Source organism: Typopeltis vanoorti, chromosome 11 (genome assembly GCF_054136105.1).
Source record: "Typopeltis vanoorti isolate ZY-2024b chromosome 11, IOZ_Tvanoo_1.0, whole genome shotgun sequence".
NCBI lineage: Eukaryota > Metazoa > Arthropoda > Arachnida > Uropygi > Thelyphonidae > Typopeltis > Typopeltis vanoorti.
This window is the reverse complement of record NC_143559.1, coordinates 73,292,813-73,315,958: the sequence shown is the minus strand read 5'-3', so window position 1 is coordinate 73,315,958 and position 23,146 is coordinate 73,292,813. Positions and strand designations below refer to the sequence as shown.

General features: G+C 34.6%; 1 protein-coding gene across 1 annotated transcript in view; it reads left to right on the top strand.

The window, feature by feature from the left end:
* Positions 1-23,146, top strand: part of Spt6 (transcription elongation factor Spt6) — a 651,062-nt gene that overhangs the window by 607,597 nt on the left and 20,319 nt on the right. The window contains exons 39-40 of the mRNA XM_090401053.1: positions 14,953-15,104; positions 18,416-18,576. Of these exons, the coding sequence (XP_090257179.1) occupies positions 14,953-15,104; positions 18,416-18,576 (313 nt within the window). The remainder of the gene's footprint in view (positions 1-14,952; positions 15,105-18,415; positions 18,577-23,146) is intronic.

Genomic DNA, 23,146 nt, shown 5'->3' with positions numbered 1-23,146 from the left:
CAAGTAATTGGTTTAAGCAATAACAGCAAATAATGTTCTAGAATGATCATATGAAATATATTTTAAATAATTACTGATATTTATTAATATGAAAATATCCCAAACTTTCTGGGAAGAGTGAAAGGGGACAATCATTCTGATTGGAATTAGGTCAGTGTAACAGGGTTTCAATCTTTCTTTGAAAGGATATTCATATTATGGAGAAGGCAAACCTTGTTTTAAAGGATACTGTGGTCTCAGTATCATGTTGTGAGACCTGAGACCCAACTTTTGATGTCTAAGATATTCAGTGTAGTATTGATGTTTGCTGATCTTTTTTTTTTTTTTTCCACAGAAGCCTTTCTGTCTATACTGTGTTAGATTATGCTCACAAGGAATGTAAAAACCAGCTAGAGACAAAAGTTTTCTTTTGTAATGAGATTACCTTGATGGACCTGTGATTTCAGTCAGGATTTCTCTATGACTGCGGGTTGTAAAAAGCCCAGCTATTCCTGTCTTGGACCTTTCTTCTCCATTTTCTTCCAAAGTAGACCAAAAGGCTAGTCTTCCAGGTTTCCTTTTGGTATCTCTTGGATACCAGTTTGTTACTCTGACTGTCCATCTGTTGTCTCTCATTCTGGTGAGATGTCCTGCCCATCTACTTTTGCTATTGTAGATTGCTTTTATTACATCTTTGAGTCCAGACTTCTTTCAGATTTCTGTGTGTCTTACGTGGTCTATTTTATTTATATTGCACATTATTCTTTCTATTGCACGTTGAGTCGTTATTAAGCTTTGTTCTTCTTTTAAAGTTGTGTTTCACTGCCATAAGTTAATGCTGGTAGGATGTAACTATTGAAAAGGTGGGCTCTTATTTCTATATCTATGTTTTGGTTGGTGATTGTCGATTTTTTGTTGAAGGCTATCCAAGCAGCTCTTTTTTCTCCTTGCTATTTCATTTGATATGTCGTTATTCATTTTTATGGACTGTTCAAGGTAGATGTAATCTTCAACTTTTTCAATGGTGTGGGATTCTAGAGTGATTGTATAATCTTTACAGTATTCGTTTTTCATCCATCTTATTTTGTCTGGATGTATTTCCAATCCAGTTTTTTGGCAGTTTTGGTTTATGTCATTCAGCATTGATTCTAATAGTTTGGGGGAGTGAGATATTAATACCACATCGTCAGCAAATAATAGGATATTTAACATTTCACCATCAATGTTTATTCCACCTTTCATGTCAGTTTTTCGAATGATTCTGTCCAGTGTAGATGTGAAGAGGTTATGTGATAAGCCATTGCCCTGATGTATGTACTCCTCTTCTTAAGTTAATTTTAATCGGGTGATTGAAAAGAATGATATTTGTTGTGCCTTCTTTGTAGATATCTTATGAGCTGGATATATGCTATTTCTACTCCTTGTTCTATTAAAGCTTGGAATACTGCATTATGTTCAACAGAACAGTGTCAAATGACTTTTTAAAATCTATAAAAAGAAAACAAAGTGGAATCTGGTATTCTCTGCATCTTTCTGTTAGCTGAGTAATAGTTTGAATGTGATCTATTGTCGAAAAGCTTTTTTGAAACCGGCCTGTTCTTTACAGCTATTTTCGTTTATGGAGGTTTGTATTCTGTTTAGGATGACTCTGGTGAATATTTTGTGTGTGTGTGTGTGTGAGAGAGAGAGAGAGAGAGAGAGAGAGATAATAGACAGATGGGTCTGTAATTACTGTTGTCTTCTTTATTACCTTTTTTATGCAGAATTATGGTCTTTGATGTTTTCCATTCAGCAGATGCTTTCCTTAATTTTATATATCAAGTAAATCTTTCTGTTAGAGCTTTAAAGAGTACTTGTCCACCCATTTTTAATTCATCGGATTTTATGCCGTCAGTGGTCTTACAGTGGCTCCACTGCATAGTTCAGAAGGCCTGGACAGAGGGACGAATTCCCGATGATTGGAGTAGAGCTCTCATAGTACCCATATATAAAAAGGGAAATAAAACTGCATGTGAGAATCACAGAGGTATTTCCCTACTGAGTGTTCCTGGCAAGATCTATGCAAATATACTTGAGAAACGGTTGAGAAGAATTATGGAAGAAAAGCTTGGTGAAGAACAAGCTGGATTCAGGCCAAATAGAGGCTGTCAGGATCAGATCTTCACTTTACGACAAATAGTCGAGAAAGCATGGGAATATAACAAAGATCTGTATTTAAGTTTTGTCGATTTGGAAAAGGCATATGACAAGGTGCCAAGAGAGAAGCTATTCAATACGCTGCAGTTATATGGTGTCAATGGGGCATTATATCAAGCAATACTTAGTCTTTATTTGAGTTGTAAGTCAGCAGTTAGAATTGAAGGAAGTACAGGAAGATGGTTTAATGTTAAATCTGGTGTGAGACAAGGATGTACATTATCCCCTCTGTTATTCATTATCTATATGGATCACATTATGAAGGAAAGTGGTATTAAACCTGATATCAAAATTGGAGATGTTAATGTCAGCTCTTTGCTTTATGCGGATGATGTTATTCTTCTAAATAAATCCGCTACAAGTCTGCAAGATTCTCTGACTAAATTGAATAGCTGTTGTAATAGATATGGTATGAAGGTCAGCAATAAAAAGACAAAGACAATGAAAATAGGCAGAATCATTGAAAATGTCAACTGTGTTGTGAATGGAGAACCTGTGGAACAAGTAAAACATTTCAGCTACTTAGGCACGATTTTTACTGAAGATAGTAAATTAAATATAGAAATAGACAACAGAATCAGCAAAGCTGGTATGGTGGGAAGTCAATTGAATAAATTCATATGGAATAAGAGAGAAATTAGTCGGAACACTAAATTAGCTGTATACAAGACAGTGTTCAAACCAGTTTTAACTTATGGATCTGAGAGCTGGGTCAGAAGTAAAACACTTGACCAAAGACTAGAGACCGCAGATATGAGAATCCTGAGAAAGATTAGAGGCGTGAACAGATGGCATCAATGGCAATATCATAATAAAAATGAGGATATTAGGAAAGAACTTGACATTGTCAGCATCCATCAATGCGTTAGCAGAGCTAATCTCAGGTGGTATGGTCACTTAAATAGAATGGGAGAGGAAAGATTAGCAAAACAAGTGTTCTCTGCCAGTTTGGCAGGAAAATGACCCAGAGGAAGACCAAGATATAGGTGGATTGATACGGTGCAAAGTGCCTTAGACAATAGAAATATAAGATCTGATAATGTTGGAGTCTTGACAAGTAACAGACTGATTTGGAGGAAAATTCTAGATAGGAAGTTAGTAATGATGTAAATTTTTCATGTAGTACTGTCATATCCTGTACACCCCCTTGACGGTACATGGCAGGAATTTGATGATGATGATGATGAATTTCTAGTGATCAGTCATTTTTGATATGGTGGATAGCCATTTTTACTTCTTCATTTAGGATAGATGGTATTTCCAAATTTTCATCTGGTACTGGCACTGTGACTACCTGTTTAGATGAGTAAAGGTTCTCATAAAATGATTTTATTATTTTTTTCTATCTCACCTGTGTTTGTATGTCTGTTTCCTTGATTGTCTATGAAGGCTGATGGTAGTGGTTGCTTTAGACTTATTTCTTTTTTCTACTTTTTTTAGGCTACTATGGAGCTTAGCTGCTTCTGCCAATTTCGTCATTCTATGTATATTATAGTCATTTTTGATGTTCTGCCTCAGTTGTTTACAGATCATATAATGAGATTAAAAACTTTTAAATTAGAGAAATTTTTAGAAAAGGATTCTGCCTGTTGATTCAGAAGTGTCAGAAATGTATGGGATCAGAACTCTGCATTCTCTTGCAGTATTCCTGAGTAGAGGACTCTGTTATCCATTGAATACGACAACAGATTGTATATTAGATGCAATTTTTTTTTTTTTTTTTCACTCAAAGTTGGTTCTATATCAAGAAATAGCTTCTGCAAATATAAATCTCATGAGCTCCTGGCAGTTTAATAACCTCATTAAATCTGACCCAGAAGAAACTTTACCTTATAAAACTGATAATTTTCTTAATTTTGACTGTTAATTTAATAAATTCTTCCCCATGAAGGATAATGAGTAGTTTAATGGGACCAGCAGTAAGCTAGTGAGTGAAACATGTTAAATAAGTTGAATGAAAGTAGCACAAATATTTCTTGTTTGTATTGTAAATTCAAATCTAAAAGTACATTCATTAGTGTGGAACACACTAATAATTCAAAGAAACAGAATGCGGGGAGTTACAGTTGGTTAATTAATAAGAGTAAATCTACATGCTAGAAGAATCATATCAAATATTTAATAAATCATTTCTCATATTTACACAGGATGATGCCCTTCCAACCTTTCAGGAGAGAAAGCATCATCTTATTGAAATTAGGCTAGCTTAAAGGCTTCAAAGCTTTGTTCGAAAAGATATTCATATTTAAAACTACGTCTATGAAGAAGGCAAGCCTCTCTCCAATGGATACTGTATTATCTCACCGCCATGTTGTGCAAGACCTAACTTTTGAATTTTAAAGTAGTCAACGTAGTACTGATGTTCACTAATCCTTTTTTTCCCACAGAATGGCCTCCCTTCTGTCCAAAGGAGGCGTTAGAGTACAAGTTGGTGATTGTGGTATGAAAGCTGTGGCAGCATGAGAAAGGTGATATGAAGAAAATAAAAATTTAAGAATGTGTCATGATGTTAGAAATTTCTAGACTTTGACAAGGCCTTTGCCATTGTTAAAAAAGTGCTCAGCAAACAGCAGGAAAGATACCAAAGGAAATGAAACATGCAAAGAAAAAGTAAATGAAGGTGTAAGAAAACCAAAACAGATGTAAAAAGATATATATAGTGATATATGGTGATTCTATGGTTAGGTACATACTAGATATGTTAGCAATGAAAGTTTGTTTCCCAGGTGTAAAGATTCCTAACATGACTGAAGCAATATGTAAGTAAGATGTGTGGATCATATGATTATGCTGGTTAGAATGAATGATTTGAAAATAGAAGTGTACTATATGAGAGAAGATACGAAGGAGCTAAGTGGGGTGCAAGAGTAAAGATTGTATTTGCTGTTTTGGTATGACTTGATGAGCTGAGGAGGAGTGATTGCAAATTAATAAGTAGATTGTGTAGGAGAAATAGTGTATAATATGGTGATGTATGAGTAGACTAATGGTCAAAAGGTTTATATTTATAAGATGGAATGCACTTGAGTGGTTTTGGTGTCAGGTGTTTTGAGAAATTGTTGTTCAGCAAATGAGTAATGTGAATTATCAGGGAAGCTAGATATGTCTGGTTGCATGAAAACATGGATGTGTGCATTAAATTGAGTGGTAGAAATTCTTAGGGTAATGACAGAGAAAGAGAGATTGCCAAGGATAATCATTTTGAGAAATGAAAGTTATACTGTGGAAATAGAATGCAGGATTTGATTGAGGAATCAACTCTAGCTACATGTTTGAACTTTGACATGTTTGATGAGTTACCTAAACACATCTCCAGTGATTGACTTGCATGACTGTACATTAATTTGCTTGATCTTGTTTACCTTTGTTCCTTACTTTGCCTTTATTCCTAATGTTGAAACATCAGGAAGAAATATAAAGAGTTAATAGCATTGGTAGAGGTAGACAAAGACTGGAGTGGATGAAAAATATAGAAGACTGGACCTAGCTTCCCTGATAATTCACATTACTCATTCTCTCTCTCATATGAGGAATGTGGCAAAGAGGTGCAGAATAGGACATGGTGGAGACGCATTGTAGTCAATCTCCTGGAGAGAGAAAACACCTGACAGGACAGGAGAGGTAGTGAGACCAGAAATTTTGGCTTTAGTGATGCCTGCCTAACAAAGGAGATCATTACAGGAATAGAATTGTGACAGATTTCATGCATTCAAGAATGACAGATAAGTAGTGAGGGAGTTTTGCTGATGATTTGCATAGGCCTTATATCCAACCTATGTAGAAATCTCCAGTAGTAGTGGAACATGAGTAAAACAAGCAGTAGACTTAGGACTGGTGTTGTATAAAAATTAACAAGACAAAATACACAGTGTTGCTGCTACAGATCCTGAAGAGGACTGTGACCTGTAGATACAAACAGAACTATCGTTATGGTCAATTTCAGCTATAGAAGACTGGAATGGTTAGTTCAAGCTCTCCAACCAACAGCCTGTAGGTTCAAATCCCACCTTGGGCATGGATGTTTGTGATTGTCTTTGAGTGGGAAATGAATTTCATCGCCATCACCCTGCTTAAAGGAGGCCTGAAGTGGCTTGAAAAATTTTCATGTTTGGTCTCTGGAGCAAGGTTTTCAGACTATGTAAAAATAAAGTAAAAATACAAAAAAAAATTAAAAATTGATCATAGTGGGAGAAATATCCTTAGCCCACCTATGGTACAAAATGTACTGTAAGTTTGCAAATAACTTTTTGCAAGTGTGAGCAACAACAAAAAAGATATCGACTGAAGGAAGGGAAAAGCAGAATTTCTTGAACCCAGGAATAACTGCCCTAGGCAACATTGTAATGGAAGGAGCTCATAGTACAAGAACACTATATCTGGTAATAACATCTGGCATAACCTCCATTTAGTGAGAGTGATCATGAAGATCTTGATCTGTAAAACAAATGCATATGAGAGCTCTAAGAAAGTGCTTATATAGTAGTCTTTTGACTACTACATATGCACCTTCTTAAAGGATAAAGAAAGTCAAAGGATAATTGAAGGAAGCAAGATCTGGCTGTATCTCATAATTAGGAGAATAGATTGCATAGAAATTAATGGATGAATAATACTTTAAAGCTGTATTACAAAACACAAAGAAAGATTATGGATCTGATATTGTGAAAAGAGTGATGATGCTCAGAGCAGTAAAGAGACCAGGCCAGGAAAGTAATGTTCACGATGAGGAAGGTCAAATTAGTTATGAAAAGAAGTTAACTGAAAATACCAAAGAAATCCAAGAGAATTTTATTGCAATATAGCAATTAAAAAAGGAAGAACCTTTAGTGAATACAAGTGGTAGGAATTGACTGATCCACAGGATATAACTGAATTATGTTCACTTTAGTAAGGTATGCATTCTGGGTAGATTCATTATCTCCCTGGATGCTGAAGTGATAGGGTATGAAAAAATTAGAGGGAGTAGAAGTATTACAGATGTTACAACAGCTTGATTCAAATAGAGCAGTCAGGTTGGAGGAAATATCAGCAAGGATGCTGAAAGAGAAATATGCAAGAGAGTTAGCAATGTCTCTGAACCTCTTGTTTGAGTCTCAACTAATGTATAATTGCTAAGCAACACTTGGACAAATCTAGTATAAAAGGATGGAGTTAGAGCCAGTGGAGCAAATTTTAGACCAGTTAGAATCTGATGATCAAGGTTTTGGAGAAGTGATTAGGAATTGGATCCAAAGGTGGATGGACAGCACTGGGATCTATATATATAGAGAGAGAGAGAGAGCATAGGCTTGTTAAAGGTAGATCTTGCTTTTATCAATCGCTTCATGTTCTATAATAGATTCCCCCGGATGATGCCAAGGTATTTGACAGAATTCCACATGCAAGATTGTTGTATAGGCTCAGAGGGATGGGTATGCAAAATAAATTTTTTATATGAATGTTAAAACAGGACTTGAAAAAATATGTGCAAGATCACCAGTCAGGCAAATATGTCACTAGTTAGATATCTCCCTGAGTTACAGTAGCAAACAAATTAATCCAAACAAGCCGAAATTTGATCAAGTTTGTGATTTTGGGTTGGTTTTGTTTCAGTGCACAGTAGTTTTAGTTTCGGTTTACTATTTTCAGTTTTGATTTTAGTTAGCTATATTGGTTGAGTGCTGCGTGTTTTAACTGTTTCTACAATGGTTATTAATAGTGTTGTGCATTTTTAATAGTGTAAACAAGTTAACATTTGTAGTGTTTTATTCATTTTTTGTAGCTATAAAATGGATACATCTCCAAGAAAGTGTTCAACAATATGTACTCTTTCTCAACACATCCATGACTTAAAGACAATTGCCAATGAGTGTGGTGTTGGTCTGGGTACGTCAATACGATTCTATCATGTTGTACCATCATTTTATATTTTGGATGATTGGAGTAGAGCTCTCAAAGTACCAATATATAAAAAGGGAGATAAAACTGAATTTGAGAATTACAGAGATATTTCTCTACTGAGTATTCCTGGTAAGATTTATGCAAGTATACTTGAGAAAAGCTTGAGAAGGATTGTTCACCTTGTTTTTGGTGAAGAACAAGCTGGATTCAGGCCAAATAGAGGCTGTCAGGATCAGATCTTCACTTTATGACAAATAGTCGAGAAATCATGGGAATATAACAAAGATCTGTATTTAAGTTTTGTTGATCTGGAAAAGGCATATGAAAAGGTGCCAAGAGAGATGCTATTCGAAATGCTACAGTTATATGGTGTCAATCGGGCATTATATCAAGCAATACTTATTTAGTCTTTATTTGAGTTGTAAGTCAGCAGTTAGAATTGAAGAAACTACAGGAAGATGGTTTGACGTTAAATCTGGTGTCAGATAAAAGATCTACATTATCTCCTCTGTTATTCATGATCTATATGGATCACATTATGAAGGAAATTGGTATTAAACATGATATCAAAATTGGAGATGTTAATGTCAGCTCTTTGCTTTATATGGACGATGTTATACTTCTAAATAAATCCACTACAAGTCTGCAAGATTCCCTGACTAAATTGAATAACTGTTGTAATAGATTGGTATGAAGGTCAGCAATAACAAGACAAAAACAATGAAAATAGGCAGAAGCATTCAAAATATCAACTGCATTGTGAATGGAGAACCTATAGAACAAGTAAAACATTTCAGCTACTTAGGCACGATTTTTACTGAAGATGGTAAATTAAATATGGAAGTAGACAACAGAATCAACAAATCTGGTATTGAGGAAGTCAACTGAATACATGCATATGGAATAAGAAAGAAATTAGTCAAAACACTAAATTAGCTGTATACAAGACAGTGTTCAAACCAGTTTTAACTGGTGGATCTGAGAGCTTGGTCAGAAGTAAAACACTTTACCAAAGACTAGAAACTGCAGATATGAGAGTCCTGAGAAACATAGGAGCATGAACAGATGGCATGAATGGCAATATCATATTAAAAACGAGGATATTAGGAAAGAACTTGACATGGTCAGCATCCAGGAGTGCTTTAGCAGAGCTAATCTTAGGTGGTCACTTAAACAGAATGGGCTGGGAAAGCAAAATTAGTGTTCTCTACCTGGTTGGCAGGAAAAAGACCTAGAGGGAGACCAAGATATAGGTGGATTGATATGGTAAAAAGTGTCTTAGAAGAATGAAATATAAGATCTGATAATGTTGCAGTCTTGACAGGTAACAGACTGATTTGGAGGAAAATTGTAGATAGGAAGTTAGTTAGTCAATGATGTAAATTTTTCATGTAGTACTATCATATCCTGTATAACCCTTGAGGGTACATGGTAGGAATTTGATGATGATGAATACGATTCTACAGGTACCTTTTCTTCTGACAGAAAAGGATAATTTGGGCAAAAAAAAGAAAACTACACTTACTCAAGATCATTTTCTAGTTAGGAAAAGCAAAACGAACCTAACTTTGTCTTCTGTACACTTAAATAGAGACTTGGCAACTAGTGGGATTAATGTTTCTGACATGATAGCCCATGGAACATTGTTGATTACAAGGAGAACTGCTGCAGATTGAAAAAGAATCAACTGTTAAAAAAGACTATGCAGAAAAAGAGGCTCCAATGGTAAAAGTGTACAAATATTGGACTGTTGAGAAATGATAGGTCATATTCTCAGATGAGAATCATTTCTTTGTCCAAGGAGAGCAAATCAGTGGCTGAGAAGTCTTCCTACCCACCTTCAACATGTTTTTAATCACCCAGATAAAAAGATGTTCTGAGGTTGCTTTACATGTGATAGTCCAGGATCGCTTGTGCCTGTTGACAGTATGATGAAAAGTGGCCAATGCATAAAAATATTGGAGGAATGAGTGGTCCCACAGATCTAGAAAGACAAAGAACTCATCTTCCAATAGGATTTCACTGCATGACACAGTTTAAAAGGTGAATGAGTTTCTCAAAAATCATGACATCCAATTGCTTCAGTGGCCAGGGAACTCTCCTGACATTTACCCAGTAGAATTTGTGGGTCATAGTGAAAAAAGAGACTTGGAAAAATTGTGATACAAAGAATAACTTAATACAAACCATTATAAAAGTATGGTTTTGAGATGCAGAAATAAGAAAAATGTGTTCTATGTTGGTAGAATTCATGCCAAAGTGAATTAATGAACTTAATAGGAACAGAGGAGCACATAAGATCATTCCTTGTTTTTTGTTGCATTGATGTGATTTTTTAATATTTCAGACTACTCTTTAAAAGCCCTGGAGTATAAATTATAGTCAATGTAGATCATTTCAGTTCATTACTACATTACTTGGTGTTTGGATTCTGTTGTGTGGGCTGCTAATCCTGATTTATGTTTCCTTTTTTTCTCTGTCCTTAAAATGTTCTGCCATATATCTCGCTTAACTTGCCTGTCTATTCTATACGTAAGTAACACATTCCACAAGCAGAAGTAATCGTGTAAATTCCAGGTTTATTAAATAGTGGGTGGAGTGGTTTAGGAGGTCTAACAGACTTGAAATCTTGTTTAGTAGATAGAACACAATTCCTTACTGACAAAGCATGTTTCATATCTTTGTCATTATTGACCAAATGTAAGTATTTATTATTTTCCATTGCCTTCCTTCTGCTAAACAAGATTTCAAGTCTCCTTAGACCTCCAAAATATCTCCACCTACCACTTACAGTTTACAAGATTACTTGTAAAATATGTTGTCTAGTGCAGACAGGTGACTCAGATAAGATATGCATGTCAAAACATTTTAATGATGTAAAGAAAAAAAGAAAACATGAATCAGGATTAACATCACACACAACAGAGTCCACACACCAAGTAATGTGGTAATGATTGAAATAATCTAAATGGGCTCTACTCCAGAGAAGTCTAGACTTGTAAAAATCTGATACATGCAGACCTTTGTGGTGCACACCATGTCACCAACAATCAAGATGCAACATTTCACTTTCAAACATTTAAATAAGGTTATCGCTTTCCTGCTTGTAGTTTAACTGGTTTCATCAACTCAACTCACAACTAACGCTTTTTATTCCCTAATAGGGAGTAGGCGAGGCCTTTATACCCTATCTAGCTTTTGGAGACTGAATGGGCAGTTCAATCTCCACCGGTAGCCAATCAGAGATAGCTGGCCCATGTCTATCACTAATTATAGCAGCCACCGATGAAGAGGCTGGCAAACAAGTGCTGCCATCTCTTGGTACCTAACCCTAACAAGATATGTCACTGTCTGAAATAATGTGGGTACTACGGTCGATTTTCTTGAGTTTCCGGGAGGAAAAACCCGCTCGCCTGTGCCAGAGATCGACTAACTCGGGAACCAGTCGAAGATAGACTTAGAAAAAGTTCCTCCAGTCAGCGACTAGACTAGAACCTAAGTCTAACTTCAAGCGGCCAAGCTCAGAGGACACAAGCGCCACTTCCACTGAGCTAGACATACCCTCAAGGGTTGTACAGGATATGATAGTACTACATGAAAAACTTATATCATTACTAACTTCCTATGTGCAATTTTCCTCCAAATCAATATGCTACCTGTCAAGGCTCCAACATTATCCGATCTTATCTTTCTGTCTTCTAATGCACTTTTTACTGTATCGATCTACCTATATCTTGGTCTTCCTCTGGATCTTTTTCCTGCCAACCTGGCAGAGAACATTTGCTTTGCTAATCTTTCCTCTCCCATTCTGTTTAAGTGACCATACTGCCTGAGATTAGCTCTGCTAACACATTCCTGAATACTGACAATGTCAAGTCCTTTCCTAATATCCTCATTTTTTTTAATATAATATTGCCATTGATGCCATCTGTTCATATTCCTAATCTTTTTCAGGATTCCTATCTGTGGTCTCTAGTCTTTGGTCAAGTGTTTTATTTCTAACCCATCTCTCAGATCCATAAGTTAAAATTGGTTTGAACACTGTCTTGTATACAGCTAATTTAATGTTTTGGGTGAATTCTCTTTTATTATTCCATATATATTTATTCAGTTGACTTTCTACCATACCAGCTTATTGATTCTGTTGTCTATTTCCATATTTAATTTACAATCTTCACTAAAAATTGTGCCTAAGTAGCTGAAATGTTTTACTTGTTCTATGGGTTCTCCATTCACACTGCAGTTGATATTTTCAATATTTCTGCCTACTTTCTTTGTCTTGTCTTGTTATTGCTGACCTTCATACCAAATCTATTACAACAGTTATTCAATCTAGTCAGGGAATCTTGTAAAATTGTGCCAGATTTTATTTAGAAGTATAACATCATCCACATAAAGTAAAGAGCTGAGACTTACATTTCCAAATTTGATATCAGGATTAATATCGCTTTCCTTCATAATGTGATCTATATAGATAATGAATAACACAGGAGATAATGTACATTTTTCTTTGTCACCAACATTATCCGATTTAACATTAAATTAACAATTCACAGTATATAACTAGTGTTTTCAATAGCTTTTCTCTTGGCACCTTGTCACTTGCCTTTTCCAGATCTTAATTACAGATCTCTGATATATTTCCATGATTTCTCAACTATTTGTCATAATGTGAAAATTTGATTCTGACTGCCTCTATTTGGCCTGAATCCAGCTTGTTCTTGACCAAACCTCTCTTCCACAATCCTTCTCATCTGTTTCTTAAGTATACTTGCCAGGACAACTCAGTAGGGAAATACCTCTGTAATTCTTGCATTGATTTATTTCCCTTTTTTATATATGGGTACTATGAGAGCTCTACTTCAATCATCTGGAATTCATCCTTCTGTCCAGTCCTTCTGAATTATGCAGTGCAGCCACTGACTTTTATACCTCCAGCTGGCTTGCCACATTTCAGGTTTTTGATGGCTTTTTCTACTTCAAGTATGGATATGTAGTCCTGATTGCATGCATGTTCAGTTTTTTTACCACTGTGCTATCACTGCTTATTTCGTTTAGGAATTTTTCAAAGTAATTACTCCATACATCAAGAATATCTTTTTCTCCACTTTTCATGTCACCTTTATCATCTCTAATTCCTTTTATAGCAATTTTTCTTCCATTTCTGAGCTTTTTCAACATCCTCTGGAATATTTTGCCACCTTCTTCATATTTATTTTCTATGTTCTTATCAAAGTCTTCCCATGACTTTTGTTTAGTTTTACACAGTGTTTAGCTTTCTTACATTTGTCTCTGTATTTTCTAAGAACACAAGCCGACTTATTTGCCAGGAACTTTTGATATGCTTTCTTCATTTCCTTCACTGCCTCTTTAACTTCCTGTGTCCACTGTGAAATTCTGATTTTTCTATCTCTGCAGACATCCTTAACACAAGCCTCCCTGCCTAAATCAATGTTTTCTTCAGAATTTGCCATTGAATCTCCAAGGTTTGGTTCCTGTTTTCAAGCACTCATTTTTTTTCTTGAATAATGTTTGTGTATTTTAGTCTACAGTTCACATCTGAGAGCTGCTCAGCTTTTATTCACTTTAAAACTTTCTTACAAGTTATTCTTTTCAATATGAAATTCAATTTTATCCTGCTCAAGACTAAATAGTGATCACTTCCAATTTCAAATCCTCTGTACACTCTGGTGTCCTGCACCAGGGAGAAAACATCACTATCAACAATAACATAGTCAATGAGACTTTTCTTATTCTTTGCCTCTTCTCTCCATGTGAATTTGTGCACATTTTTATGTTGAAACATTGTGTTAGCAACTATCAATCCATGTCCTGAGCAGAAATCCAACAGGTATATGCCATTATTATTAGCTTTGCTTTTTCTCCAAATTTTCCCAAAATATTTCTGTTTATCTGATAATCATTTCCTGCTATGCTATTTAGATCCTCAACAAGGACCAACTTTTCCTTTTTCATTGTGTCAGTTGCTTTCTCTAAAGCCTCAAAAAATTCCACCACTTCTGCCTTAGTAGAACCTTCTGTGGGGCCATAAGCACAAATAAGTCTCATTGTCCAGTTCCCCATTTTAATATTTGCCCACATCACTCTACTTGATATTGCCTGCCAGTCAAGAAGATTAGCCTCATATTTAGTATTTATATAGCTACTCCTTCTTGTCCCTGATTGTTATTACCTGAATATAACATTTTGTTATTTTTATGTTTTTTTAGTCTATTTTTGTTTAGGAGCACTCCTAAACCAAAATAGGCTTAATAGTCACAGAAATAATATTTTCTTAGAGGAGTAACATGGGAATTATCCTAGAAATAATACATGTAATAGCATTTTGTATTTATTACTCAGAAAGATCTCACCAGTTTTGTCTTTTTAGTTTTGGTCACCTATATTATGTCGATCTGGTACTTATCCAATTCCTCCATTTCTTTGCCATTCAGGCTTCTTATGTTGATAATACCGATGTTGAACTATTAGGTAGATGCCTAATAGGGCGCACCACAAGCAGGTAAGGATTGGACATCAGGTCAGAAGCACTGGTCAGCTCTCTGCAATCCTTTAAAGGCTATGTGGAGGTCTCCTCTCAATTATACAGCTTTGCCTCTTAAGCACCCCTTTAAAGGTTTATTTATTTACTATATTTACCTGACAAAGTAAATAATGGTTGTTCACGAAATGCACCCAGATCTATCAATTAGTTCTGTGTGGTATGCATACCAGGTTAAATATCTTGCCCTCCTACCACAGATGTCATGGAAATCAAATACTTAGAAAGTGTTTTAAAAAAATTGAGTATATATGTATAATGTAAGCAGTGGAAGTCATTTTTCAGTTTATTGTTTTTGAATATTTTACATATAAAGATTCAATTTTTCTTTGTAGATGTTGATCCCCAAGCTGTTCAACGTGCAGCAGCAAATATGCCCAATCATGTTTTCAATGCTCTTTCTCAAGTAGCTGGTCACCAAACTCCTTCTTTTCAAGCTTCAGCACCCAGTTTTGGTGCCAGTTACAGTGGTACTTATGGCTATCAGGTTTGTTTACTTTTTTTTTTTTTTTTTTAAGAATAATGATGATAATAAGTATCCTATAAGCAGAAAGTGTCACATGAAAAACAGTTCATTCCTGTCATTCACTCAATTGACCAAGAATTTTATACACATAAATGCATTTGCTGAAAGAAACACACACACAACTAACATTTTGTATACAAAATGCAAATTACTTTTGTTTCATTACTAACCTGGTAGAGATAAATTTTGATATAATAATATAAACATTATTATAAATAAAGGTTTAGACATAAAGAAATATTATACAGTAACCAATCTGTGTATTTCTAGATGCTGTAATGCAAACGAGAATGATCTTTAGTATCTAGTAGTATATTTAAACATCTTTGATTTTGACTAAAGTTTAGCTGCCAGCTAATATCACAACTAGTGGCATATCCAGAAATTTTGCATATGGACTATGCTATGTCTTTAATAATAAAAATACATTCCTTCCTGTTTTCATAATTTTTTATTGCTGATTTTCTTATCATTTATTATAGTAGTTATTCAGTTTAATTAATAGGTTCCTAAAACTAATAAAAAAAAGTATATTATAATATAAGTTTATTAGATTTCTAATAGTCATGATGTTGTGATTGAACATAGCATAAGCACTCAACAGAGAAAAATAAAATATATAACTTTCAGCTGCTGGCATACTAATATTAGTACAGTCATACCCCGACTTACGCAAATCCAGAGTTACGTGGTTTCTTATATGTACATATTCCCATTCCGCTTCACCACTAGTTGTATGTTTCCAGCGCCGGCCACATTTGCCAGTGTTGCACATGCTGTGAACAAGCACTGATGTGTTTCGCACGTTCTCCATTCATACACGATTTTTATAGTCTACAAACCTTGCGATTGTTTAATGTTATGTTCTTGATACAAATTTTATCACATAAAATATAATAATGTCGTCCAGAAGAAGCAAGTCCGATTCTGTGATATAGCTAGCAAGAAAAGAAAAACATCGACTTTGGAAACAAAACTCAACATTATTAAGGATTTTGAAGGCAGAATGAAAAGTTGTGAGCTTGCAGAGAAGTTCGGTCTACACAAATCCACAGTAAGAACAATCATAAAAGAAAGGTTTACAGATTTTGGAGGACATAGATTCTAACAGGGAACTAATTGTAGCCACAAGGCAAGGAATAAAAAAATCATTGGCTTGCTATGAAGAAATTTTGCGTGACAAGAAAAAGACATTATGCTGTCAGACGAATCCATTAGATTTTATGAAACGATCGACATAGAAATAACTTTCTTTTTTTTATGTACGAAAAACTACAATTACAATTATATTTCTTTAAAAAAATAGGTGTTTTTGTAAACCTAATATTTTGTATGTTTGTATATATAAATTACATGCAAAATTATACTCCGAGTTACGTGAATTCGACTTACATGCTTTTTGTAGGTCCCACCTACCGCGTAACTTCGGGGTATGACTGTATATGAAAGTGATAAATTCATAACATTGTTAATTTGTGGCATTAGTATATCAGTAATTCTCATCATATTGCTGGTGTATGCCCTCAATGAGTATGTGATTAACTATAGTAGCATAGCAAACTATTTCAATAGTTCTTATGTATTTGCTAGAGTAAGAGGTGATCGTATCAGTTGGCTCTCACAGGTGGCTATTAGATATTATGATTTGTCATATTTCTGATCACCCCCTCACATTTTGATATTCTAAACAACTTCTAACAGCAACAACCCACTCTCTCAGTGTTCCACGGGTTTTTTTTTTTTAATTCTTGATTTCAGTTTGTTTCACTAGAACTCCTCACAGTAACCCTATCACAATATAGTTATGAATACAAAATGATAAAAACATCCTACCTCCCAGGGACATCTTGAGCAATCAAGAAAAATGGAATTACAAGATTAGGTAACTCTGTCATGTATCCATCATGTGACAGATATAACTGCAGCGATACTTGAAACATCAAGAAGAAATGTAGACTTTCCCTGTTCAAGCAAGGTATCTCTGTATTTTTATGTCTACCACATCTTTCCCTTAAAAACTGAGCATCTGCCAATTTTATTACCATTGTTTAAATGCTGTAGTTGGTTCTGATTTTGACATCATTAATGTACTTGTTTTTTTTTTCCTGAACAAGAGAATTCCACAAGGAATGCCAAAGATGCTAGGTTTAATAAATAGTAGTTTTTTATTGTTTTTGTGTGGCTAATTCTATTACACCTTTGACATGAATTCAAATTGCAAAAGCCTAAGAGATAACTTGTCATTATTATTAACCATGCTCTTTTCTCTGAGTTTGTCTAAACCATTTCTTTTTTGGACTTCATTTCCTGCTGCTGTATTGTTTAAGTGTCTAATAAGAATTATTTTCCATTTCTTTAGTTGCATTCTCTAAATGACTCAAAAATTTTTTAATTCTTCCCTAGAACCTTTTTTTGAGACCATAGGCACAAATAAGTTTTTCAATATCCTGTTTTCCCTCATCACTTTACTTAAAATTGATTCCCATTTGCAAAAATTTTATCTTCATATTTATTGATGATTACTATAGCTATGCTCTTCTTCCTGATTATCTGAATAAATAAGACTCAAGAGCTAATCTTTCATACTTCATTATTACAAAAACATTATTTTTCAACATAGTATATATTTTTCCATTAACTGGCTTTTTTTCACTATTCCTCCTGGTCACAAGTTAGAACCAGGAAGGACAGTAAAAAAGTCTATATATAGTCTGGGCCAATGTCAAGTGCAATTTAGTGTGCATTGTCAGCTCATCTTCATTTATTTAGCATCCATATGAATACCTAGTAATCATTAAAGGTATCATTCCAGTTATCTAGCTTCAGCTAAATCTTTGGAACTTAAAGTGACCTCTGTAGCTTTTTAGTATTCTCAAAATAATAATATCCCTCTGAATCTTCTCTTAAAAGTAAAAGATTCAGGGATATCATTGTTAAATTTTGAATTCTTTTTGATGTTTTTATTGCAACACTATCAGAAAGTTTTGGACATATAAAAATTATATCCTTGTAACTTCTTAATTTGTTACAAAGAAGAAATAATTCTTTAAATGCATACTTAATTTGAATGCTTAAAAACATACAAATTATGAAAATTACATGTTGATAGCATTTGAATTGTACAAATTTGTATATGACTTTTATTATTAAGCCATATACAAAAACATAACAGTTAAGTAGGTTTGTGCTTTGATACAAAAATAAGTGAATTTAACTTTTTATTTTTAAACTAATTTTTGCTTTTTTTTTTATTTTGTTATTATTTTTTTCAGCCTTACACACCTTCCCAGCCTATTGCTACACCTATGGTAACACCATCATATCATGCCGTTGCTACACCTGCTCATTCTGTAACAACTCCAAGGTATCCTCAAACCCCTCAGACAAATTGGGCTCAGCCTCCACAAACCCCTTCCAGACAACCAATAGGAAAGTAAGTATCATCTGAAATAAGGTATTTGAAGTACAGATGTAGGATTGTATTACTTACTGCATCATTACTGGCTGATGTTTCAAGTTGACTTTTTTTTTCTATTCTATCCATAGTATTCACTAAAGACATAGCATTACAAAAAAAAAAAAAAAAAAAAAAAAATCGAAAAGAGCTTCTATATTGCTGCCACTCTGAAAAATAATCTTTCATGTTGTGTATAGGATTGTACTTCTATTTGATTTTGTAAGAATAAGTGTCCAAAGCAAGCATGGTCTTCTATTTTGACATGCCATACTAGTTGTTAGCATGTGTATTTTCTAATATTCTTGGATATTAATGATTCACCCAATTTGTCTAAAATAGGCTAATTTGCAGATTTGTGTATTCCAAGATATGCCAGCAGATCTTCCCTCCCGTGTATCTAGGGTACTACTTTTCAGGCATCCTAGATATATGGAAATAAATTTGCTGACTATGGGTGAGATGTGTAAGAAGAGCAAATTGTTATTTGATTCTTTTATTGTCATAAAATGTATTATCAGATGTTAGCTGTTTAAATACATCAAAAATATATCTGTGCTAGGCCACAAGACCAAATAACAAACACTTAAACAATACATAGCCACACTGTGTGTTTGTGCATGCATGTACATTAATGATTTTGATTTCTGGGTATTTAGTTTAGAAACTGGTTCATAGGAAAAGAGAGGGGATAAGCACATCTCAAAACAAATAAATAGCAGCATCCCTCCATAATAACCAGCATAAACAGTGAATTTTAATCTAAAATATCAGCAGGAAAGTGGGGCTTGATGAGATTCAGAGTTTCTTTCAGTGATATGTTAGTAAAAAAAGAAAAGAAAGAAAGAAAGAAAAAGAGAGAGAGAAGCAGTATCAAAACTAATAGTGATTTCTGAATTCTTTTTTAGAATTGGAATTTTTTCTATACACTCAGTTTTTGACTTACTACCACTTGTACTTATGACAAGCATCCTGTTGTTAAAATAAAAACCATTAACATGTTTACACTGTATTTAGTACTGCAATAACTTCTGCACTTTGTTTGACTTGCAACTGTGTGGTATGATGTTCATTCTAGTACTAAGCTGCCAATATATACAGATGATGTTTATTATAGTTTAAATATGCCAACCAGTTATTATCATTAGCATCATCATCAGTTTCCTGATACGTGTACCACAAAGGGGCATTCAGGTTACTACGACAGCACTGCATTATTAAGTTTACAATATTATTAATCTCATTTGAACAATTTTCCTCCAAATTAGTGTATTATTTGTCAGCACTCAAATACTGTTGCATCTAACATTTCATTCTTCTAAGGCACTTTTGACTGAATCAATCCACCTCAGTCTTTCTCTGGATCTTTTTTCAGCATTCTTGGCATCAAACACCTGTTTTACTAACCTTTCTTCACTCATTCTATTTAAGTGGCCATACCAACTTGATTAGCTCTGTTAACATATTCTTGAAATGCTAATAATGAAAGTTCCTTTCTAATATCTTCATTTTAATGTTTCTACCATTGATGCCATCAGTTCACTCCCTTAATTCTTCTCCTTGTCCTCATATCTGTGGTCCCCAGTCTCTGATCAAGTGCTTTATCAAGTGCTAACCCAGCTCTCAGATAATAACTTAAAACTGGGTTGAACACCATCTTGTATGCTGCGAGTTTGATGTTTTGGCTAATTTCTCTCTTATTTCATATAAATCTATTCAGCTGAATAAGCAAAGCTGGATATTTCATGCCAGCTTTGCTTATTCTGTTGTCTATTTCCAGATTTAACCTGCCATCTTCACTAAAATCTATGCCTAAATAGCTGAAATATTTTATTTGTTCTATAGCAGTGTTTCTCAAAGTGTGGTACGTGCACCCTGGGGTACATGAAAGATCTTTGGGGGGGGGGTTCATGGCAATTTTCAGCTATGCATTATTAGTGCATGGAATCATTATTAAGAAAAAAAGAATTGCCGTTTTTTTCATGTATAAGACTAACCCTACTTTTTCGAACCCAAAATTAAGATCAATATTTTAAACATCTTTACTGCCTAATATGTTCAGTGGTAGGAGTTCCAAACTGTCTCTCTGAAGCTTTATTTCCATGTTCTTTTTTGAAATTGATGACTGTTAACTTGAATTTTGAAGAATATGACAATCTTTTTTTTTTTCCCAGACATTTTTATGGGCTAAAGCTCAAAATATTGGTAATGCATTAACTTTCCCCGCCAACGACTTGCAGGCGTATGAATGCTTTCAGAGTTCTGATTGGTTTATTCAGAATCAGCTGTTAATGACATCAATCGATAGAATTAACAAAGGCTAGTGATTGGATGTGAAGTGTAGACTAAAATACACAAAGATTATTGGGAAAAAAATGAAAGAGTTTGAGAACAAGAACCAAACCTTGAAGAAAACCCTGATTGATTCAGCCAGAGAGGTATGTGGTGAGATTGTCAGAAAGGATAGAAAAATCAGAACTCCATGGTGGAAACAGGAAGTTAAAGAGGCAGTGAAGGAAAAGAAGAAAGCATATCAAAAGTTCCTGGCAGCTAGAGAATACAGAGACAAATGTAAGAAAGCTAAACACTGTGTAAAACTAAAACAAGAAGTCATGGGAGGACTTTGACAAGAACATAAAAAATAAATATCAAGAAGGTGGTAAGATATTGGTGGTTGTTGAAGAAGCTTAGAAATGGAGGAAAGAGTGCTGTAAAAGGAGTTAGAGATGATAAAGTGACATGAAAACAGGAGAAAAAGATATCCTTGAAGTATGGAGTAATTACTTTGAAAAATTGTTGAATGAAACAAGCAGTGATAAAAAAACACTCACCACGCATACAGTCAGGAATACATATCCATACTTTAGAAAAAGCCATCAAAGGCTGGAATTGTGGAAGGGCAGCAAGAGTAGATGATACTCGACTAGAAATGCTGAAGTACGGTGGTATAAAAGTCTTACAGTGGCTGCACTGCATAGTTCAGAAGGCCTGGACAGAGGGACAAATTCCTGATGATTGGATTAGAGTTGTAATAGTACCCATATATAAAAAGGGAAATAAAACTGAATGTGAGAATTACAGAGGTATTTCCCTACTGAGTGTTCCGGGCAAGATTTATGCCATTAACTTGAGAAACGGTTGAGAAAAATTGTGGAAGAAAAGCTTGGTGAAGAACAAGCTGGTTTCAGGTCAAATAGAGGCTGTCAGGATCAGATCTTCACTTTACAATTAGTTAAAAAAGCATGGGAATATAACAAAGATCTGTATTTAAGTTTTGTCGATCTGGAAAAGGCATATGACAAGGTGCCAAGATAGAAGCTATTCAAAACACTACTGTTATATGGTGTCAATGGGGCATTATATCAAGCAATACTTATTCTTTATTTGAGTTGTAAATCAGCAGTCAGAATTGAAGAAAGTGCAGGAAGATGGTTTAATATTAAATCTGGTGTGAGACAAGGATGTCCATTATCCCCTCTGTTATTCATTATCTATATGGATCACATTATGAAGGAAAGTGGTATTAAACATGATATCAAAATTGGAAATGTTAATGTCAGCTCTTTGTGGACGATGTTATACTTCTAAATAAATCCGCTACAAGTTTGAAGATTCCCTGACTAAATTGAATAACTGTTGTTATAGATATGGCATGAAGGTCAGCAATAAAAAGACAAAGACAATGAAAATAGGCAGAAACATTGAAAATATCAACTGCATTGTGAATGGAGAACCTGTGGAACAAGCAAAACATTTCAGCTACTTAGGCACAATTTTTAGTGAAGATGGTAAATTATATATGGAAATAGACAACAGAATCAACATAGCTGGTATGGTAGGAAGTCAATTGAATAAATTCATATGGAATAAGAGAGAAATTAGTCGGAATGCTAAATTAGCTGTGTACAAGACAGTTTTAACTTATGGATCTGAGAGCTGGGTCAGAAGTAAAACACTTGACCAAAGACCAGGCATCAATGGCAATATCATATTACAAACGAGGATATTAGGAAAGAACTTGACATTGTCGGCATCCAGGAATGCGTTAGCAGAGCTAATCTCAGGTGGTATGAGATTTCCTCGCCCATTCTTAAACAGAATAGGTGAGGAAAGATTAGCAAAATAAGTGTTCTCTGCCAGGTTGGCAGGAAAACGACCCAGAGGAAGACCAAGATATTGGTGGATTGATACGGTACAAAGTGCCTTAGACGATAGAAATATAAGGTGTGATAATGTTGGAGTCTTGACAAGTAACAGACTGATTTGGAGGAAAATTGTAGATAGGAAGTTAGTAATGATGTAAATTTTTTATGTAGTACTATCATATCCTGTACACCCCTTGAGGGTGTACAGGAATTTGATGATGATGATAATAAGGGGTACTTGGTAATAATAAATTTAAGAATGGGCACACACGGATATCTGAAGGTTGAGAAACACTGTTCTATAGGATCAAGAATTCATGTTGAAGTTTTCTATGCTACTGCTTATTTTCATAGTTTTCTTCTTTTTATTGCTGATTTTCATGCCAAATTTGTTGCAACTGTTA